We start from the raw sequence: 18,453 nt of genomic DNA on the forward strand, positions 1-18,453 counted from the left end.
AACTGGGAACCTCCTCTCTGTAGACCAGCTGACAGAAAGCTGGAAAAGGTTATGCTGCATGCAGTCCTGTGGTAAAGAGAAATCATCAGCAGAGATAAACAGTGGACACTACAAGTGTTAAGCTTGGCCAGCTAGGCCAAATAAGCCAAAGGGTGCAATAGTGACATGTCTGTTATAGGGGGAACCAACCACTCTACTTGGACTAGAGGCCTGCTCCACAGAAGGGAATAAATGCCTGGTACTGAAACCCTAGTCAAAAGCCTCTAACAGGGAGGGCATGAGCCCTTAAGAGATATAACATCTGCTGGCATCTGACTAAATGCATATATTATGCTCACCAAACTGCCCTGTAAGCACTTCTCTTAATGTTCATACCCATATATTAATGCTGCTCTCACTTTTGGTTACAGAAGCTTCTTTCAGATGGTAGTGATCTCTGGTATGACTCAAAAGGCACCACAGTGCTAAGATGTGACAGAGGAGGGTTTAGCACTGAATATCTCTATCATATCCTCCAAGGCTCAGGGTCCATTGTGGAAGAGGTGGTGGAAAGAATATAAAAGCAAAGGAAGGGTAGAAGTGCTTACAATGCAATATTCCAGCACAAAATGGCCTGGATATCCTTGACCTTGCAGTGCCTAGTATGCCTAGTACCTACCTACACAAGACCTTCATAACAGGAGATGATGACATCAACATAAAAGAGACTTATTGAGAGGGTGACAGGATATGACGGAGAGTGGATCTATGAAGGGGAAAGTGGGGGAGGAGTAGAAATGATCATAGTTTATTGTCCATAATTATGGAAGCTGCCAATAAAAAAATGTTTAGCCAGGCATGGTGGTACATATCTTTAATCTCAGCACTTGGGAGGCAGAGGTAGAATTATTGTGAGTTCGAGCCAGCCTGAGACTACATAGTGAATCCCAGGTCACCCTGGGCTACAGTGAGAGCCTACCTTGAAACACCAAAATAAATAAATAAATAAATAAATAAATAAATAAATAAATAAATAAATGTGGTGCACACCTTTAATCCCAGCACTCAGGAGACAGAGGTAGGACTGCTTTGAATTTGAGGCCGATTTGAGACTACACAGTGATTTCCAGGTCAGCCTGGGGTAGAGTGAGACCCTACCTCAAAAAAACAACAAAAAAAAAACCCCATAAAAACATTTCATCTTTACATTAGCATACCAGTAATGCCACAGTTGGCAGAAATGATACCTCAGACTATACTACAATCCCAAGGAGTAATATATTCTCAAGCAGTGATAGGGAGCTACATAGAGGTGCTAGACAGCCACACAATCACAAGAGAGCTGTACTGCTTGGCAAGTCGGGTGTGCTTACACTGGACACACACTGTACATAACTGCTCTCCATCTGTGATGGCTGTGGGGCATGAGCACACGACAAGTCAGGAGCACCAGCACCAGCACTACTTACTGCGGGGACAGTAGTCCTCATCAGGGGAGTCTGCGTGGTCTTTGCGCTGATGGTTGAATCGGTATTCGATGCTGTCGTGTACCCAGCCTTTTTCAATGAACAATCCTGGAACCTCATCCGAGAAGAGCCAGTACCTACAAATCACAATGAACAGACAGGACTGCTGTATGACTTCACTGTGGGAGAGGCTGGCCACAGTATGAGTCAGGAAGAGCAAAGGAAAAAGCCAAAAGCCATTAGTGAATCTCTCAGAATTATAGATAATAAAAATTAAAAGTAGGGAGCAGAGGCATTGCTCTGCCAAAGGCTCATGTGAGCTTAGCCCCCTTCATCAGCAGGCAGCTATAGCAACTAAGGAGGAGCCTTAACTTTTCTGAGTGGCTCTTTTCCAGTGGCAGGCATGACTTGTGGAAATAAATGAGAACTTGCCCACTGGAAAATATGGGAACCAAAAAAAAAAAGAAAAGAAAAAAAAAAGGAAACTTCGGGGGGGGGGGGGCCTGAAGAGATAGATGCCTTAGCTGTTAAGGCACTTGCCTGTGAAGCCCAAGGACCCAGGTTCAATTTCCCCAGTACCCACTTTGATTCAGGTATCCTCCATAAACTTAGGTGTTCTGAATCCCAGGTTTGCAGCTGATGGGAGATTTGGGAATTAAAGCCTCCTGGAGGCAGTGTACTACTGGGGGTAGGCTTATGTTTCCCCTTGCTAGTGTTTGACACTCTCCTGTTGCTATTGTCCACCTTGTGTTGGCCAGGGATCAGTGATGTCCATCCATCCTCTGCTCATGCCATCATTTTCTCCTGCCACCACTGAGCTTCCCCCTTGAGTCTGTAAGCCAAAATAAACCTTTTTTCCCCACAAGCTGCTCTTGCTCGGGTGATTTCTGCCAGTAATGTGAACCTGACTGCAACACCACACAAGCCAGATACACAAGGTGGTGCATGTGTCTGGAGTTCATTTGTGGTGGCTGGATGACCTGAATGCCCATTCTCTTTCCCTATCTGCCTCCTCCTCTCTCTCCCCAAATGATAAATAATTAAAAAACAAAACACAACAAACAAACAAAAAACCCCAGGCGTAGTGGCCCAGGCCTTTAATCCCAGCACTCAGGAGGTAGAAGTAGGAGGATCACTGTCAGTTCGAGGCCACCCTGAGATGACATAGTGAATTTCAGGTCAGCCAGGGCTACAGTGAAACCCTACCTTGAAACAAACAAAAATAAAAATCCTCAGGAAATGAGCAAGGGAATAAGAAGAGGATAGCTTGTCTACCTCTCAGAAAAAGCAGCAGGACTCACTGAGATCATGCAACAAAAGCAGAAGGCAGCCAAACAGAAGTCTAGGCAGATGAGAAAAAAAGGGTGAGGATCTCTTCAGAAAACCAGGGTGCAATTGTTAACAGGGTGCACCATAAAGACAAAACACAGAATTTCTCAAGAGTGACCAATCACTACATAAGTTATAACTATTCCACATAAAGCTATTTTTTGTTTGCTTTTGAGGTAGGGTCTCGCTCTAACCCAGGCTGACCTGGAATTCACTACGTATCTCAAGGTAGGCTCCAATTTGCAGCAATCCTCCTACTTCTGCCTCCTGAGTGCTGGGATTAAAGGCCTGGGCCACCATGCTTGGCTTAAACCATCTATTTTTTAAACTTTACAATTGAGCTTCACTTATTGTGATGTTTTATTAGAACCATTCTTCTCTTTTCCTTTTCTTTTCTCAAGGTAGGGTCTCACTGTAGCCCAGGCTGACCTGAAATTTACTCTGTAGTCTCAGGGTAGTTTCAAATTCATAGCACTTCTACCTCTGCTTTCTGAGTGCTGGGATTAAAGGCATACACCACCACGCCTGGCTTTAGAACCATTCTTTTTTAGTTATTTTAAAAGGTATTTTATTTATTTATTTGAGAGAGGAAGAGGTAGAGAGTGAGAGAGAATGGGAACATCAGGGCCTCCAGCCACTGCAAATGAACTCCAGATGCATGTGCCTCCTTGAGCATCTGGCTTAGGTGGGTCCTGGGGAATTGAACCTGGGTCCTTTGGCTTTGCAGGAAAACGCCTTAACCACTAAGCCACCTCTCCAGCCCTAGAACCATTCTTTTAATGAATGAAATGCTAACCATGTTTGTGAAAAAAACAAACAAACAAACAAACAAAAAAAAACACAAAACACATGTGCCTTTAAGCCTAGCACTTGGAATGCAAAGGCAGGAGGATGGATAAGTTCAAGGTCATCCTGAGACTACAAGGTTAATTCCATGTCAGCCTGGACTAGAGTGAGGCCCTACCTTGAAAAACAAAAAAACAATTATAAAAGTACTGCTTATGAGCTATGTGTACTGGTTCACACCTTTATTTCCAGCACTCAGGAGAGAATGAGGTAGGAAGAAAACCCTGTAGATGGTGGGGAGAGTACTACTTACCTATTATGGTTCCGGTCTGTACCAATAGGGGTTCTGCGCAGCACTAGCTTTGCCTTGGCAATGCCTTCCTGAAAAGCCTTCTCGGCAGCTGCCTTATGCTTACGTATCCGTTCTTCCTCAGCTTCGCGCTCTAGTTTCACTAGTAAAGAGAAGTGCCCAGTATGAAGCAAACGTCCACTGAACCTTTATCAAAATTCTATTCTGCTATAAGAAATAACATATAAATATTTTGTTTATTTGACAGTGACAGAAAGCGACAGAGAGAGAGAGAGAGAGAGAGAGAGAGAGAGAGAGAGAGAGAGAGAGAGAGAGAGAATGAATGGAGCACCAGACACATGTGCTACCTTGTGTGTGCATCTGGCTTATGTGGGTCCTGGAGAACTGAAGCAAGGTCCTTTGGCTTTGCAGGAAAACGCCTTAACCACTAAGCCGTCTCTCTAGCCCTTAAAGGTGGCACTTTTTATTTGGTCTTCCCATAGTCTAAAATTTTTGTGATGTTTAACCAATCATAGCCACAGCCATAGCCACAGGATTCGCATATAGAACCACATGCATACAAATAAGTATTTAAAAATAAAAACTATTTTAGTTAAGAAGAATCTAACAGTAATTCAATTTAATATGCTGTGGTGGTTTGATTCAGGTGTCCCCCATAAACTTAGGTGTTCTGAATGCTAGGTTCCCAACTGATGGAGATTTGGGAATTAATGCCTCCTAGAGGGAGTGTATTGTTAGGGGTAGGCTTATGGATATTATAGCCAGTTTCCCCTTGCTAGTGTTTGGCACACTCTCCTGTTGCTATGGTCCACCTTATGTTGACCAGGGGGAGATGTCCACCCTCTGCTCATGCCATCATTTCCCCCTGCCATCGTGGAGCTTCCTCTCAAGCCTGTAAGCCAAAATAAACCTCTTTTTCCCAGAAGCTGCCCTTAGTTGGGTGATTTCTATCAGCAATGCGAACCGGACTGATATGCTTATGACAAGAAAAAGCAATCAAGGGCTGGAGAGATGGCTTAGCGGTTAAGCGCTTGCCTGTGAAGCCTAAGGTCCCCGGTTCGAGGCTCGATTCCCCAGGACCCACGTTAGCCAGATGCACAAGGGAGGGGCATGTGTCTGGAGTTCGTTAGCAGTGGCTGGAAGCCCTGGTGTGCCCATTCTCTCTCTCTCTGTCACACTCAAATAAATAAATAAAAATGAACAGAAAGAAAGAAAGAAAGAAAGAAAGGAAGAAAGAAAGAGCAATCAAGAAAGTTAAGGAAGGAAAATGCTTGTGGGCAACAGTAATTATTGTAGGTCTGATGCTGTGGCTCAGAGGTAGAACACCTGCTTAGAACCCCCTAGTGAGGAACTGGAGGTGTGTGGTTCAGTGGTACAGCACCTGCCTAAAATCCCATAGGGGTTTGGCTCAGCAGCAGAGCACTTCCCATGTCCCCATGTAGGGTTTCACTACAGCTCAGGCTGACCTGGAATTCACTATGTAGTCTCAGGGTGACCTTGAACTCATGGCGATCCTCCTACCTCTGCCCCCCATGTGCTGTGATTAAAGGCAAGTGGCACCACACCCAGCTTTCTTCCTTTTTAAATTTTTTTTGTTTATTTTTAGTTATTTGAGAGTGATAGATAGAGAGAAGAGGCAGATAGAGAGGATGGGCACACTAGGGCCTCCAGCCACTGCAAATGAACTCCAGATGTATGCGCCCCCTTGTGCATCTGGCTTATGTGGGTCCTGGGGAATCAAGCCTCCAACCGGGGTCCTAAGGCTTCACAGGCAAGTGGTTAACCTCTAAGCCATCTCTCCAGCCCAGCTTTATTCTTTTTTTTTTTTTTTTTTTTTTGGTTTTTCGAGGTAGGGTCTCACTCTGGTCCAGGCTGACCTGGAATTAACTCTGTCATCTCAGGGTGGCCTCAAACTCATGGTGATCCTCCTACCTCTGCCTCCCAAGTGCTGGGATTAAAGGCGTGCGCCACCACGCCCGGCAAGCTTTATTCTTTATTAAACAACTTATTTACTTGTGACCAGACAGAGAAAAAGAGAAAGTTTGTGTGTTGGGGTGGGGGGTTGTATGCCAGAGCCTCTTGCTGCTACAAATTGACTCAAGACACATACACCACCTTGTACATGCTTTACAGGGATACTGGGGAATCGAACTTGGGCCAGCAGGTTTTACAAGCAGGCAGCCTTAACAGCTGAGCCCCTTAAAGTTTTGTAGACAGATGGAAGTATCCATATAGAAGGGGACAGTACTCAAAAAGATATATGATAAAGAAATACAGAGGGGCTGGAGAGATGGCTTAGCGGTTAAGCGCTTGCCTGTGAAGCCTAAGGACCCCGGTTCGAGGCTCGGTTCCCCAGGTCCCACGTTAGCCAGATGCACAAGGGGGCGCACGCGTCTGGAGTTCGTTTGCAGTGGCTGGAAGCCCTGGCGTGCCCATTCTCTCTCTTTCTCTCTCCCTCTATCTGTCTTTCTCTCTATGTCTGTCGCTCTCAAATAAATAAATAAAAAATGAACAACAAAAAAAAAAGACATACAGAGAGATGGCAAAAGCACAGAGAAACCAAAAGCCACACACATGCTTGTGGGAATGTAAAACTGAGGTCACTTTGTTAAGCCACCTGGCAGCTCAGCAAATGGTTAAATGTGACCACGTAACTTGATAATTCTATGCCTAGGTATGCATCAAAAGGAATGGAAATGTTTATTGAACACTTTAATTTGATGTTTATAGTGACATTCTTCATAACAGCCAAAAGATAGACACAGCCTAAAAGTGGAGTGACTGATAAACAGTGAACAAACATGACAATCCGACAGTGGAGTATCAGTTGGCCATAGAAAGGAACAGGGTAGTGATACATGCCCTAACACAAAGGAACCTTGAAACCATGAAGTCAGACTAAAAGACCAGAAGTTACATGATTCCATTTAAAGTTAACTATCAAGAACATAAATCCAGAGGAAGCAGATTAGTATTTGCCAGGGGCTGGAAACGAGTGACCTTCATGCTTTCTTTTGGGGTGACAAGATTGCTTTGGAACTAGAATGAGGTCTTTTGTGCCTGGCTTCTTCAATGTAGTATTTTTACATGTTATACAACACAGATAAACCTCAGAAAAATGTTATGTGAGCACCAGGCATAGTGGCACATACCTGTAATTCCAACACTCGGGAGGCTGAGGCAGGAAGACTGTCGCCAGCCTGAGCTACAATGAGACTGGCCCAAGAAGAAAACAACTGCTATGTGAATGGAACTACTCACAAAGCATACTTATATGCAGTCATCATATGGCACACAACGTATGATTCCATTTTTAGAGAATGTCTACAACAGACAAACTTTTATACAGAGAAAGTAGACGGGTAGATACTGAGGGCTCAGAAGGATAAGAGGATGGCATGTAAGAACTGAAAGTCATAGATAGATGAGGCTGTTACCTATGAGTATTTTTAAAATTTTTATTATTATAAAATTTTAAGTTTAAAGGATTTTTGGGGGGGTCTCACTCTACCCCAGGCTGACCTGGAATTAATGTGTAGTCTCAGGATGGTTTCAAACTCATGGTAATCCTCCTACCTCTGCCTCCTGAGTTTATGTTAATATTTTATTTATTTATCTGACAGAGAAAGAGGGAGGAAAGGGAAGAGGGAGGAAAGGGGGGAGAGAAAATGGGCCAACAGGGCCTCCAGCCACTGTAAATGAACTCCAGGCACATGCGCCCCCTTGTGCATCTGGCTAACGTGGGTCCTGGGGAATCGAACTTAGGTCCCTTGGCTTTGCAGGCAAATGCCTTAACCACTAAGCCATCCCTCCAGCCCAAATGAATTCTTTTTAAAAATTTTTTTTTTATTTATTTGAGAGAGATAGAGAGAATGGGTGTGCCAGGACCTCCAGCTGCTGCAAACTCCAGACGCATGTGCCACCTTGCGCATCTAGCTTTACTATGTCCTTTGGCTTTGTAGACGAGTGCTTTAACTGCTAAGCCATCTCTCCAACCCTCTATGAGTATGTTTTACAGCACTGAAGCAGGGCTGGAGAGATGGCTTAGCGGTCAATTACAGGGGTGAGCCACCACACATAGCTTTATCCTTGAATCTTTCCAAACATATAAAGTAACTTTTCCCAAAAGAATATGCATCAGAGTAGCCTCAATTCCAAGCATTGTGATCATAGTAACTTCACAATAGCAGGTTAAACATTCCTAAAATTATTTACGGCCCCTCCTCCTGCCACATGTGTAGGGTCAGACCAGGTGGTACATGCCTATAATACCAGCACATGGCAGGCTGAGGCAGTAGAATCACGAGTTTAAGGGACTCCTGGGGTACCCAGTTAGTTCCAGGCAAGCCTGAACTTTTCAAAAAAGCCAGAAAGAGTCAGTACTAGGTTATTGCATACAGAAATACAAACTGCTAAGTAGATATCCTATTGCTATTTTAGTACCTCCTCCCTTCTCCTCTGCAGGAATTTACCTTTCATCTCTCTCTCCTGGATCTCCCGCTCCCTCTTAGCTTGCATGGCAAGCAGCCTTCTGCTCTTCACAGCACTGATCATGTCTTCAGCCTCCATATCTACTTGGCGCTCAAGCTTCACAATCTCCTTCTTCCTATCAGCTTTGCCTAACCCATTCTCTTCTTTTCCGTTTTCTTTGTTTCTAGCTTCCATCTCTTTCCGCCTCTGTTTCTCTGCTCTCTTCTTATCATTCTCCTCCTTCAATACAGCAAGCCGCTCCTTCCACAGTTCTGCAGACATCTGCTGCCTAGTTTCCATGTGGTCTTGCACAGAGTAGGTCATGAGGATCCGGTGACACAGTGCTGTCAGGATCCGCAACTTCTCCTCCGAGCTAAGCTCAAAAAACTCCGAAGTCTCCAGCTTCTCTAGAAACTCGTCCTGCACCTCATTGTCCTCAAATGGTGCCAAATCCTTATTGTCATCTGTTTCTGAGCCTTCGCTCTCCTCCTGGACATCAGATCGGCGCAAGCAGAGCCGTACCAGCTCTGAAACAGAGTGCAAAGTGAGTGGGATTTCTGATAGCTTCATTCCTAACTCTCCATAGTCTTCTGCAATTTCATCTTGTAGTAAAGTCTGTAACAAGATGACCAGCACTCTGTTCAAGTATAAAAAGCCACCCTTGTCTGCACTCAAGGCTTCCATTAGAGACACGGCAGTAATTGGATACTGAGCATCTGGTAAGAGCAGCCCGGAGTAACAACTCAGGAACTCCACCACCAAAGCCACATCCCCAAAGAGGGTGTTGGGCAGTCCTTCGGGGGTATCCACCAATCTGAACGCTGGGAGGTTCCTGCCACCTAACTCCTGGTCCTCATACCGCTTCTGTTTTTCTAGTTTCTCCAGCATTTCTCTCTCTCTCCGTTCTTTGGCTTTTTCCCTCAACTTCTCCTTTAGCTCCTGTCGTTTCTTTTTCAAATACTCTTTCCGCTGCTCTTCAGACATGGAAGCCCACCTCTTTTTATGCTCCAGGAGCTCATAGCGCTTTTGAACAATGGTCCGCAACTCTTCTGGCAGCCGGGCTCTGTCTTCACTAGAGAGCAGACGGGCTGTTTTGGAGATGACACAGGACAGGGCGCTCTTCTTGTCCTCCTTGTCCTTGTTTTCTTTGTAATAGGCAATCAGGTGCAGGGCAGCAGGAGGCAGGTGCTTGTGAGGTTTACTGGAGGACCTAGGTGTACCCCCAGAATTCCGTGGGGCCCGGGTCATTTTCTGAGTGCCCTTGGCCATATCCAACAGAGTCATCTGCTTCATTTTGGTCTTGGGAGTCTTCAAACACTTCTTGGGTGATTTGGAATTCCCTGTGGACTTTTGTCCATTCAGAATACCTTTGCCTCTGCCCTTTGCCTTTAGAGGGTTGCCACTGGGCTTCCCTGGCTTCTTGGTAGGTGGACCTTGCTTAGGAATGTGGAAGTTGGCATGTAGCTTGTTGGGTGACATCATCTTCATCACTTCTTCCAGGTGCTCTTCGGGAGACTTGGAATTCTTTGAGTTCTTTACTTTGAGTGGCGGACCATTCAGTGATTTCTCCAAGTGCACATGGCACCACAATTTAGGGTTCAGTGGGGAACTCAAAGAAGAACTGTCCCTCTTGGGTTTCTTTGAGGGCTTCCTGTCTGGAGATCCAGCATTCTTCCTCTTGGTAGAGGGGTTGAGAGTCATGTACTAAAATTTAAGAACAGGAGCAAAAAAAATATTTTATAAGCTGACTGTAAGAAGCAACATTTAAACATGTAAAGGTTCACCTCTCCAGCTATTCAGGTAAAACTATATATTCATTTCTCTTCATGAACACTGTAAAAAAACCACAAAGTTATGACTACAACCTAATGTTTTTGTCGTATCAATACAAAATCTACTTGATACCAAGGCTTAAAAATCTAGCCAGGCATTGTGGCGCATGCCTTTAATCCCAATACTCGGGAGGCAGAGGTAGGAGATTTGCTGAGAGTTTTAGGCCAGCCTAAGACTACAGTTTCCAGGTCAGCTAACATGGGGGGAGGGGTGAAGGGAATCTACACTCTAGTCTGGAGGGATGGCTCAGTGGTTACAAACACTTCCTGTGTAAGCATGAGGGATTGAGGGTGCCTTAAACTGTATCTTTAGTGCCCTCCTTAAACAGGTGGGTAAGGCCACATGCAACTGTAACCCTAGCCCCACAGGGAACAGAGACCTGAGAATGATGGAAGTTTGTAAAAGAAAACAAAAACAACAAAAAATAAATAAATAAACACACACAGCAAGTTCGAAGATCAGTAAGAAAGTGGAAAGTGATGGGACAGGACACGCACTCCAGCAAGTGCATAGGGTGCCTCACAGGCACATATATGTGCATATACCACACACATACACACACACACCACTATACCACATTACACACAAACACAAAAAAAATCTATGCTGCTGAAAGAGGTGCCTCATGCCTACATCTCACAAGTTAAGAGGTAGAGGCAAGAGAATTAGAAGTTCAAGACCGCCGGGTGTGGTGGTGCGTGCCTTTAATCCCAGCACTTGGGAGGCAGAGGTAGGAGAATCGCCATGAGTTCGAGGCCACCACCCTTAGCTACAGTGAGACCCTACCTAAAAAAAAAAAAAAAAAAAAAAGAGTTAAAAACCAAGCAGGGCGTTGTAGCCCATGCCTTTAATCTCAACACTTGGGAGGCAGAGGTAGGAGGATCACTGTGAGTTCAAGGCCACCCTGAGACTACAGAGTGAATTCCAGGTCAGTCCAAGTTAGAGTGAGACCATATCTCAAAAAAACAAAAACAAAACAAAACAACAAAAACCCAAAGAAGTTCAAGACCAGCCTTGGCTACATGCACAGATTTGAGGCCAGCATGGCCCACATGAGTTCTTGTCTCAAACAACCACCTATCCCCCACCCTCCAAGAAAGTACACTCTGGGGTTGGTAATATAATTCAGTGATAGAGCAATATACGCAATGCTCAGATAAGGAGCCCCTTCCCTTGAGTTACTGGTTTCACAAAATCCATTTAAAAAAATATTTTTATTTATTTATTTGTGAGAGAGAGAAAGAGGCAAATATATAGAGAGAATGGGCACGCCAGGGCCTCCAGCCACTGCAAATGAACTCCAGATGCATGTGCCACCTTGTGATCTGGCTTACGTGGGTCCTAGGGAGTGAAACCTGGGTCCTTTGGCTTTGCAGGCAAGCACCTTAACCACTAAGCCATCACTCCAGCCCCACAAAATCCATTTTGTCCCCTCCTTATGAGTCAAGAACTCATTTCCATAAATACATGACATGAACTCTAAGTTTTGTAATTCTCATTAATTTCATCCAATTCTCTGAACACCCCTTATATTAATCAATTCATTCTCTTTAGCACTGTAACTCTAGAATCTCTCAATCTCATAACTTTAAACCATTTTATCACATTTGCAACATTCATACCCCTTTGTTTATTTACTTACTTATTATTACTATTTTGTTGTTATTGTTGGTTTTCTGAGGTAGGGTCTGACTCTACCTCAGGCTGACCTCAAACTCACAGCAATCCTACCTCTGCCTCCCAAGTGCTGGAATTAAAGGCATGCACCACTATGCCCAGCCCCTTTTTTCTTTTATTTTAAGAGATGGAATTTTAGGGTTGGTCATGGTGTCTATGACCCCAGCACTTGGGATTCAGAGGCAAAAAAATTGTCAAAAGTTTGAGGTCAGGACTGAAAGATGACTAGCAGCTAAAGGCACCTGTCTGCAAAGAATGCCTGTCTGGGTCCAATTCCACATGTAAGCCAGACACACAAAGCGGTAGATGCATCTGTAGTTTGCCTGCAGAAGCAAGAGGTCCTGGCACTCCCATACTCATTCCACTTTTGCTCGTTCTTTTTCTCTCTTGCTCCCTGCTTGCAAATAAATATGACTAAAGTATTTTTAAGGTGGGCATGGTGATACATGCCTTAAATCCCAGCAATCGTGGGAGACAAAGGCAGGAGGAATGCGGTAAGTTGGAGACCACCTACAGACTATATAGGATCCTAGCTCAAAAACCAAAAAAAAATGGGTTGGAGAGATGGCTTAGTGGTTACAGCATTTGCCTACAAAGCCAAAGGACCTTGGTTCGATTCACCATGACCCATGTAAACCTGACACACAAGGTGGCGCATGCATCTGGAATTCATTTGCAATAGCTGGAGGCCCTGGTGTGCCCATTCTCTCTCTCTCTCTCTCTCTCTCTCATGCTCTTTCAAATAAAAAAAAAATATTAAAAAAAATAACTTTGCAGTCAGCCAGGGTTAGATAGCAAATCCCTGCCTCAACAAACAAGAGATAAGGTTCACTGTTTTACCCAGGGTGGGCTCAAGCCACCCCATAAGCCTGCAGCACAGAGGAGCTGACACTTCAGGCATGTCCCACTGTGACTGGCTCTTGTCCTTTACCCAAATATAACTTCAGTCAGTCATTAGAATCAAACTCACAAAAAACCAACACCCTCTCTTTTCAACATGTAGTTGGGAAATCCACATCCTTGACCAGTTCACTTTATTCCTAGGCTGTGTATTGTTCTGTTTAAACAGCTCTCACCCTAAACCCACTGAAGGATTCCATACCCAGGCCCCACCCTCAGTACACTAACTTAGTCCATTATTAAGTCTCCCCTTCCCACTCTCCTAGACATGTATCTTCTAGTTCCTCAAGCTTTTGATATCTCATCTCCATCAAAATTAGTTAAGAGACAGTTGGGTGTGGTGGCTCACATCTGTAATCCCAACACTCAGGAAGCTGGGACAGAAGGATGGCCACAAGCTTGAAGCCAGTACAGAATACAGAGTGGGGATTTTTGTTGCCCACCCCCCCCCCACAAACAAGATTGTCTCACCATAGCCCATAATAACCAGGAACTCACTGTGTAGTCCCAGGCTGGCCTGGAACTCACTACAATCCTCCTCCTCCTATTGCCTCTTTAGTGCAGTGAGTTTAAGGGTACCCTGGGACTACAGAGGGGAGTTTCAGGTCAGCCTGGGCTAGAGTGAGATATTCTGCAAAAAACAAGGCTGAGGTAGGAACTAGGCTAGCTGGGATAGACTGAGGCCCTACCTGGAAAAACAACAACAAAATAACATGGAAGTTGAGCTGGGCATGGTGGTGCATGCCTTTAATACCAGCACTTGGGAGGCAGAGGTAGGAGGATATGAGTTAGAAGCAACCCTGAGACTACATAGATAATTCCAGGTCAGCCTGGACTAGAGCAAGACCCTTCCTTGAAAAACCAAAACAAACAAAAAACAACAACAAACCAGGGCTAGAGAGATAGCTTAGCAGTTAAGGTACCTGCCTGCAAAGCCTAAGGACCCAAGTTCAATTCCCCAGTCCCCACATAAGGCAGATGCACATGATGGTGCATGTTCTGGAGTTCATTTACAGTGATTAGAGGCCCTGGTGTGCCCATTTTCTCTCTCTCTATAGCTGCATCTCTCTCAAATAAAAAATATTAAAAACCAAAACAAAACACCTGGGTGTGTGACTCTTAAATTTCAAAACTTGAAAGAGTTATTATGCAAAGGCAGATAACTTAAGATTCTAGTCTGCTCCTCGACAATAATACCATGAGAACTGAAAACAGAATAAGAATGGAGAGATGGCTTTGTGGTTAAGGTGCTTGCCTCTGAATCTTAAGGACCCAAGTTTAACTCCCTAGAACCCACATGGGCAGGGTGCACATGATGGCACATGCATCTGGAGTTCATTTGCAGTGGCTGGAGGCCCTGGAGTGCCCATTCTCTTTCTTGTAAATAAATACATGTCTTTTAAAAACCCAGAATATTTCTGAGACTACCCTATAAATCAGAGACAGAGCCAGGACTCCCTCAGCAACTGGTAGACGCAAATATGTCCCCAAGCCATCCTCTTTACTAGCCTTGTAAATCCTAATGCTTGCAATTTATCTGCTTAAAGTTTAATACAAAAAGGAAATGTATCAATGAAAAGGAGACACATGTAACAAATGAATTTTTCGTTCCAACATTTTAAATAGGTATCTTTTAATAGGGTCCATTGCAAGTGGCATGTTTCTCAATTTACTGATTCTATTTCTATGTGGTACTTCCCCTACTCCCCTATACAGAGGCAAGGTCTCACTCCCTAGCTCAGGCTGACCTGGCACTTTGTAGTCCCAAGTTAGCCTGGAATTTACAGTGTTCTTCCTACCTCTGCTTTCCCCAATCTTCCTGTGTATCTGAGTGCTAGGATTAAATAATTGTGCCACCACCCCCAGCTATTTCTACATTTTAATTCAAATTAACAATAAGTTCTTTAACTTCTACTTAAAAACATACTATTTAGAAGGAAAGATTTAAGGTAGATGGTCAGCTGACTGGATCTAGCCACCATTTTTATTTATGTGGTGTGTTTCTTTGCAAAGCCTCACCATATTTTAAAATATTTTTTTTTTCTGAAAAATAAAAGAAAGGAACTCACCCAACCCCCTCCCAAAGGCCGGCTCCCGGCATGAGCAGTCCTTCAGTAACTGGATCATCTCAGCATGGAGCATGCTGGTAGTCACAGCCAAATGGGAGCCGGCATGGCTGGACTCAGGGGGATCTGAAAAAGCATAAAACCACTTATGTGCTAAGGGTCTCCCCTAGCCCCACTTAGCACAGCATCTACAGACTAGTGTACAGGGAGGTAAAGAAGAATGGATACTAACATTAGCAGTATTAAAACATTTTGGCAAAGGCCCTTTCTAATTTATGAAATATCTCAGCAACATGAAAGTTGGAAAGAAAAACCAAGTGTATATAATTCTATTTTATTCCCATCTCCTGGAATAGACCACCACCAGAACTTTCTGTCATTAGGAAATCATGCTTCTTTGTAAATAAAATGAAGGAACTATTTGCAACAATTCAAAAAGCCAGATGTGGTGGCTCATGCCTTTAATCCCAGCACTTGGGAGGCAAAGAGAGGTAGGATGATCACCAGGAGTTCAAGGCCACCCTAAGACTACATAGTTCCAGGTCAGCCTGGCCTACAATGAGACTCTACCTACTGGCAAGAGCTCTCTGCACTTCCTTTTCTCTCTCTCTCTTTTGGTTTCTCAAGGTAGGGTCTCGTTCTAGCCCAGGCTGACCTGAAATTTTCATATAGTCTCAGGGTGGCCTTGAACTCCCGATGATCCTCCTGCCTCTGCCTCCTGAATGCTGGGATTAAAGATGTGCACCACCATGCCTTGCCTCTTTCCTTCACTTAATGTAATAAAGTCTAAGTCTTAGCCTCTGGCCTATGAATGTTAATTTTTTTTTTTTTTTTTTTTTTTTTTGGTTTTTCAAGGTAAGGTCTCACTCTAGCCCATGCTAACCTGGCACTCACTATGTAGTCTCAGGGTCGCCTTGTACTCATGGTTATCCTCCTACTTCTTCCTCCCCAGTGCTGGGATTAAAGGCATGCGCCACCACACCTGGCTGCAACGTTTCGCTTTTAAATTCATAAGACAAGGATCCAGGAATACCCTAAATTTATTGGTGTGTTGATATATTGGCAAGGAACCCCAAAATTCCTGTTTACAAGACCTTCATTTGCAGTGGCAAAAGACCCTGGTATGAGTGTGTGCATGCACATACACACACACGGAAATAAAAGCTTTAATAAGGTTGGAGAGATGGCTGCCTACAAACCAAAGGACCCATGTTCAATTCCCCAGAACACATATAAAGTCAGATGCACAAGGTGGTACATGCAACTAGACTTTGTTTACAGCAGCTAGAGGCCATGGGCACATGAATTCTCTCTATCTTCCTACCTCTTTCTCTCAAATAAATAAATGAATAATAAAATATTGGAGGAAAAAAAACTTTAGTAAACCAGGCCTTTAATCCTAGCACTTGGGAGGCAGAAATAGGAGGATTGCCTTGAATTCAAGGTACCTTGAGACTACATAATGAATTCCAGGTCAGCCTGGGCTATAATGAGACCCTACCTTAAAAAACAAACAAACAAACAAAACAAAAAAAAAAAACAAAAACAAACACCTGGGCTGGACATATGGCTTAACAGTTAAGGTATTTTGCCTGCAAAGCAAAAGGATCTAGGTTTGATTCCCCAGGACCCATGTAAGTCAGATGCACAAAGTGACACATGCGTTTGGAGTGATTTGCAACAACTGGAGGCTCTGACACACCCATTCTTTCTGCTTCTCTTCTCCCTCCACCCTACTCCCTGAGGTAGTCTCACTGCAGCCCAAGCTGACCTAGAATTTACTCTATTCTCAGGGTGGCCTCAAACTCATGGTAATCCCCCCATCTCTGCCTCTGGAGTGCTGGGATTAAAGGCGTGTGCCACCATGGCCAGCTCCCAAATTTCTCTTAAAAAATTTTTTTTAAAAAACTAACAAAATAAAGCTTAAGAACAATCTATCTACAGCATTTCTGATTAGTCTCAAACTCATAAATAAAAAAAAAATTTGAGGGCTACCAACTTTACAACAAGAATTATATTTAACAATGACTACTAACATGACAAAATCAAAATTAAAAATATATCACATGCTTTCTCATGTGATCTTGAGAATATATGGATTTTGAGGTATTCCTAGTAATATCTGTAAGCTGAATGTAATCATAAGGAATAAACCCAATTCAAAGGACATTCTGCAAAGCAACTGGCTTTTACTTTTAAATGCCACTGGTTTGGAAGACAAAGAAAAGCTGAGTGACCTTCCCAGATTAGAACAGACAATCGAGGCAAGGAGATGTAGTACACGATACCACATCTGATGGTATCAATGTGGTTTTAAGGCTGTAAAACCAACTTTTGGGGCTGCAGAGATAGATGACTTAGTGACAAAGAGGCTTACCTGTAAAAGCTAATGACCCAGGTTTAATTTACCAGAACCTAACATAAGCAAGATACACATGGTGGCTCATGTGTCTGGAGTTTGTTTGCAGTAGCTAGACACCCTAGAGCGACGGTTCTCATTCTCTCTCTCTCTCTAACACACATACCCAATTTATTTTAGAAAAACTTAGTGGTAGAGGTGTTATAGTGAATTTCTAGACCAGCCTGATTTACAAAATGAGTTCCAGATCAACTTGGACTAAAGTGAGACCCTGCCACCATAAAACTGGACAACCTGAAAAAATTCAAGTATGAACAATATATTAATCTCCATGGCTTAGTGGTCCAGGCACTTGCTTGTGAAGCCTAAGGACCCAGGTTCGATTCTCCAGGTCCCATGTAAGCCAGATGCACATGGTGGCACATGTGTCTGGAGTTCATTTGCAGTGGTTAGAGGCCCTGGTGCACCCATTCTCACTTTCTCGCTTCCATCTCTGTTTATAATAAATAAATAAAAATATTTAAATATTAATCTCTAAACTTTGATAACTAATGTTACAAGATATTCTTTTTGTTTTGTCGAGGTAGGGTCTCACTCTAGCCCAGGCTGACTTGGAATTCACTATGGAGTCTCAGGGTGGCCTCAGACTCACGGCAATCCTCCTACCTCTACCTCCCAAGTGCTGGGATTAAAGACGTGCGCTACCATGCCCAGACTTTTTTTTTTTTTATTTTGCTTTTTTGAGGTAGGGTCTCACTCTGGCTCAGGCTGACCTGGACTACAGTGAGACTCTACCTCAAAAATAAAGAACAGCCTGGAGAGATAGCTTGGTGGTCAAGGCGATTGCCTGGGAAACCTAAGGACCCAATGTGATTCCCTAGTAACCATGTGAGCCAGATGCACAAGGCGACATTTACATCTGGAGTTTGTTTAGTGTCTAAAAGCCCTCATGCACCCATTCTGTATCTGCCTCTTTCTCAAATAAATAAATAAACTTAAATTTTTAATTAATGGGAGTGAAGAATTAGATTAATGAGGGTGAAAAGGCCTAAGTGAGGTCAGGGGAAGAGACTGCATAAAGAAAAGGTGGAGGGAGGGCTAATCAAAACCTAAGTGGATATAAATTAGTCACATGGAAACCACGTTTTTGGACAATGGAACACTGGAAAAACACTGGCCTAGCAGGAACCCAAGAATTTAACTTGACTGACAGAAGCTCCTGGTTGAAGCTGAGAATCTACTTTCAAGGAAATACATGAAGAGTGGTGTGAGAAAAAG

General features: G+C 43.7%; 1 protein-coding gene across 2 annotated transcripts in view; it reads right to left on the bottom strand.

Annotated features, from left to right (window-relative positions):
- Positions 1–18,453, bottom strand: part of Baz1b (bromodomain adjacent to zinc finger domain 1B) — an 85,968-nt gene that overhangs the window by 30,115 nt on the left and 37,400 nt on the right. For both annotated transcript variants that reach the window (XM_045142664.1, XM_004666266.2), the window contains exons 7-9: positions 8,343–10,044; positions 3,874–4,012; positions 1,449–1,582 (exon numbers count right to left, since the gene is read on the bottom strand). In XM_045142664.1, the coding sequence (XP_044998599.1) occupies positions 1,449–1,582; positions 3,874–4,012; positions 8,343–10,044 (1,975 nt within the window). The remainder of the gene's footprint in view (positions 1–1,448; positions 1,583–3,873; positions 4,013–8,342; positions 10,045–18,453) is intronic.

The sequence above is a fragment of the Jaculus jaculus genome, chromosome 2 (assembly GCF_020740685.1).
Source record: "Jaculus jaculus isolate mJacJac1 chromosome 2, mJacJac1.mat.Y.cur, whole genome shotgun sequence".
NCBI lineage: Eukaryota > Metazoa > Chordata > Mammalia > Rodentia > Dipodidae > Jaculus > Jaculus jaculus.